A 2,923-nucleotide genomic window follows, 5' to 3' on the forward strand; every position below is an offset into this window, starting at 1 on the left:
TAATCTTTTTTAAATGTAAGTATTTTCTTGATATATTTGTTTCATTTTATAGATGTAAGTATTTTTTTAATTTAAAAAATATTTAAGAAATTAATCGTTTAAAATATGAAAATCCATTGGTTTTTTTCCAGACTTTTTTCATTATTTTACAACATTAATCAGTTTTATAGGTTGTAAAAATGTATCTAACAAGTCTTAAAAAGTCCAAGAAGTTAGTTAACAAGTTTTAAAATGTTTAAAGACATATTTGTTTTAAAATATTGTTCAATGAATGTATTGAGTTTTTTCTTAAATTATTTTATGGGAATTTAGTGAAGGCATAATAAATAGCATCCACAATGGTTACTTCGTTTCTTCATGAATGATTTAATCCATGAATATGTTTTTATTTATTTTTTAAACAAGAACCTAACTACTTTCTTATTAACATGTTTTTTTTTACCTTTTCCACTTAGTTTATTTTGTTTTACTTCAATAAATTTACCAAAAAAAAAAAAGATTTAGTAAATATATAAGTTAAAGTTAATATAAAAATGTTTATAAAATCACAAATAATATAACACCTTTAAAAGTGACGAAGACATTTGTTAAAAAGAGTGATGTTAATGATCAATAGACTTATCAAGTAAATGAGTGTGACGATTTTTACGTGGTAAAAGTTTACAGACAAAATTGTTGTATATGATGTTATTTTGATGGATTAGAATTTGACGGACGTGAACGAAAAAATATGGACTTAATGTTTGCAGGGTAAGCAATCGGGTAAAAAGCCCCTTGATCAGAAGGGAAGCAACCGATTTCAGTTTGAACAAACACACATCAAACAAAACCTACCTAATTGTTGTTGTTCGATCTTGATCATCATCATTCAAATCCAAATTACAAACCAGATTACTAACAAAACATGATCCATCACATTACATCACATGATCAGTTGTTAATTTCTTCTCTCTAAATCAACTCGATTTCTTAGTAGTCATGAGATCAACAAGCTTGTTCTTCATCTTGCCATTACCATTTGGAGACGACAACTTGAACTCTCCTCCTCCAATCCCAGGGTAATATCTCTTGATCACCTTCTCCCTCACAAACTTATCGTAGATGAAAGCAGCTCCCCTGAACTGCGGCAGGACCAGCCATGCCACCGCTATCAGTTTCACATCATACCATATCGGAACCCTACCATCACCAACACAAAAGCAACAATTTCATCATTTCACCACAAAAATCAATGTTTTCAAAAAAAAAAAATCAATGAAATTACCATTCAAGGAGAGGTGCAAGAAGCATCTCCATTAGAGTGAGGAATGAATATAAGATCCAGTAAGAAAGCCACTGTTGATCGTCTTGTTTTGATGAGCTCTCAATGGCAACCACCGATGCATAAAGCGGGTACAACAACATCGTTACAGGTCTGCAATTCCATTAATTACTTCATATATATATATATATATACACAAGAAGAAAGATGGAAGCGAATGAATGTGAAGAAATTCGAGAGCTTACCCGGCTAATTGATGGAGACCAGACATCAAGGTCCAGAAGCGATTCATTTTTGAATGTGAAGAAATCAGAAATGTGAAGAAAGTTGGATGAAAGGGGGTTTTGGGGGAAGAAGGTATTAGGTATAGATGGACCTCAGGAGTAGCATGAGGCCATATATAGGAAGGGAATAGGATTATGACATGTGTCGACGGATGATGGAGGTTTGGGCATCGGAAAACAGATGTTTGACGTGTCGGAAATCTAATGGACGGGTGTGTTGGCCGACTCAAAGATACTGGTTCTTTTGCTTTTTCTTTACAAGTGGGATGTGGACAGCATACCCCTCCTCTCCAATACTTGCTATTTCTTGTCATACTCGTTATTATAAAAACTATTAACCGAAAGTACACAAAATCTTAACCAAGTAATACATATCGAGTAATTAAGTCTTTAAATTATTTTTTTAAGCAATTATATACTTAAAAAATTTAAAATTGAAGAAATAGGTTTTTAAATTTATTAAAATTGAGAAAAACTCAATAAACTTTAGTGTTTTAAATAAGTGTGGCAAAAAATGACTAAATCAGCTAATTTAATCCAGAATTAGCAGGTTGGGTTGAGATTTTCAACTCATTTAGATAAATTGATCAATCTGCCTAATCAATTTAAATAAATGAACTGGGTTGGGTTAGATTTTTCGACTTGTTTTCAACATGTTTCCTACTAATTTAAAATATTTTATAATTTTATTTTATTCTTAATATTATATCTAGTATTCTAATTTTTAATTAAAAATCTTATCGTCGTGAGATGAAAGTCTAAATTTCAATCGCCTCCATTACTCTTGATCATCATGAAACTCTAAGAAAACTCTTTAGTCCATTACTCCATTGTCGTCTTCAAAGTCCAATCCAACTTTTCAGGTCTGTTGTTCGCCTCTCACCCTCTTGATCTCTCGATCTCGGCTCTCTCTCCGTGTAACGTTTTTCTTCCTCTCGGTTTTCTCTCCGTCAAGCGTCCAACATTAGTGACTCAACAGGCTCTCCGAGTCTCAGTCGGACATCTGTCTCCACTCTCCAGCCTCTCTAGTCCTTTTTTATTTAAAATTTTAAAATTAAATGGGTCAACCCATGTTAAACTCATTTATTTAACAAGTTTAGTTAAGAAAATCGTAAACAAGTCAACTAGATGTCAACTCATTTCGGTAATAGGTTGAGTTGGGTTGAAAAATCTCAACTCATCTATACTATATTATAAAGCATTTGACAAAAACTCTTAAAAATTACTTTTTATGCATGAAGTACTGTTTATTGATGCATATTACTTAAAATTCAAGATTACAAGTAGATTGTGCTTAAGTACAAATTATTAAAGCTCTATATTTGAATTCTTGTAACTAACTGCAGATAAACATAATCAAATACATGATAAACATCTC

At 31.6% G+C, this 2,923-nt stretch overlaps 1 protein-coding gene across 1 annotated transcript; it reads right to left on the reverse strand.

Annotated features, from left to right (window-relative positions):
• Positions 1 to 766: 766 nt before the first annotated feature.
• Positions 767 to 1,627, reverse strand: LOC112509930 (HVA22-like protein e). The gene is made up of 3 exons (XM_025115141.1): positions 1,507 to 1,627; positions 1,265 to 1,414; positions 767 to 1,179 (listed from the first exon to the last, which is right to left on the reverse strand). The coding sequence occupies exons 1-3, from the start codon at positions 1,551 to 1,553 to the stop codon at positions 957 to 959; spliced, it is 420 nt and encodes a 139-aa protein (XP_024970909.1). The 5' UTR covers positions 1,554 to 1,627; the 3' UTR covers positions 767 to 956.
• Positions 1,628 to 2,923: the final 1,296 nt, after the last annotated feature.

The sequence above is a fragment of the Cynara cardunculus genome (genome assembly GCF_001531365.2).
Source record: "Cynara cardunculus var. scolymus isolate 2C chromosome LG 3, CcrdV1, whole genome shotgun sequence".
NCBI lineage: Eukaryota > Viridiplantae > Streptophyta > Magnoliopsida > Asterales > Asteraceae > Cynara > Cynara cardunculus.

Excerpts from the sequence above, each read along its gene's own strand:
- LOC112509930 (XM_025115141.1), bottom strand. The coding sequence starts at position 1,553 with ATGAATCGCTTCTGGACCTTGATGTCTGGTCTCCATCAATTAGCCGG. Across the intron at positions 1,415-1,506 it reads GGTCTCCATCAATTAGCCGG|ACCTGTAACGATGTTGTTGT; the intron begins GTAAGCTCTCGA and ends ATGGAATTGCAG. Across the intron at positions 1,180-1,264 it reads CTTGCACCTCTCCTTGAATG|GGTTCCGATATGGTATGATG; the intron begins GTAATTTCATTG and ends TGGTGATGGTAG.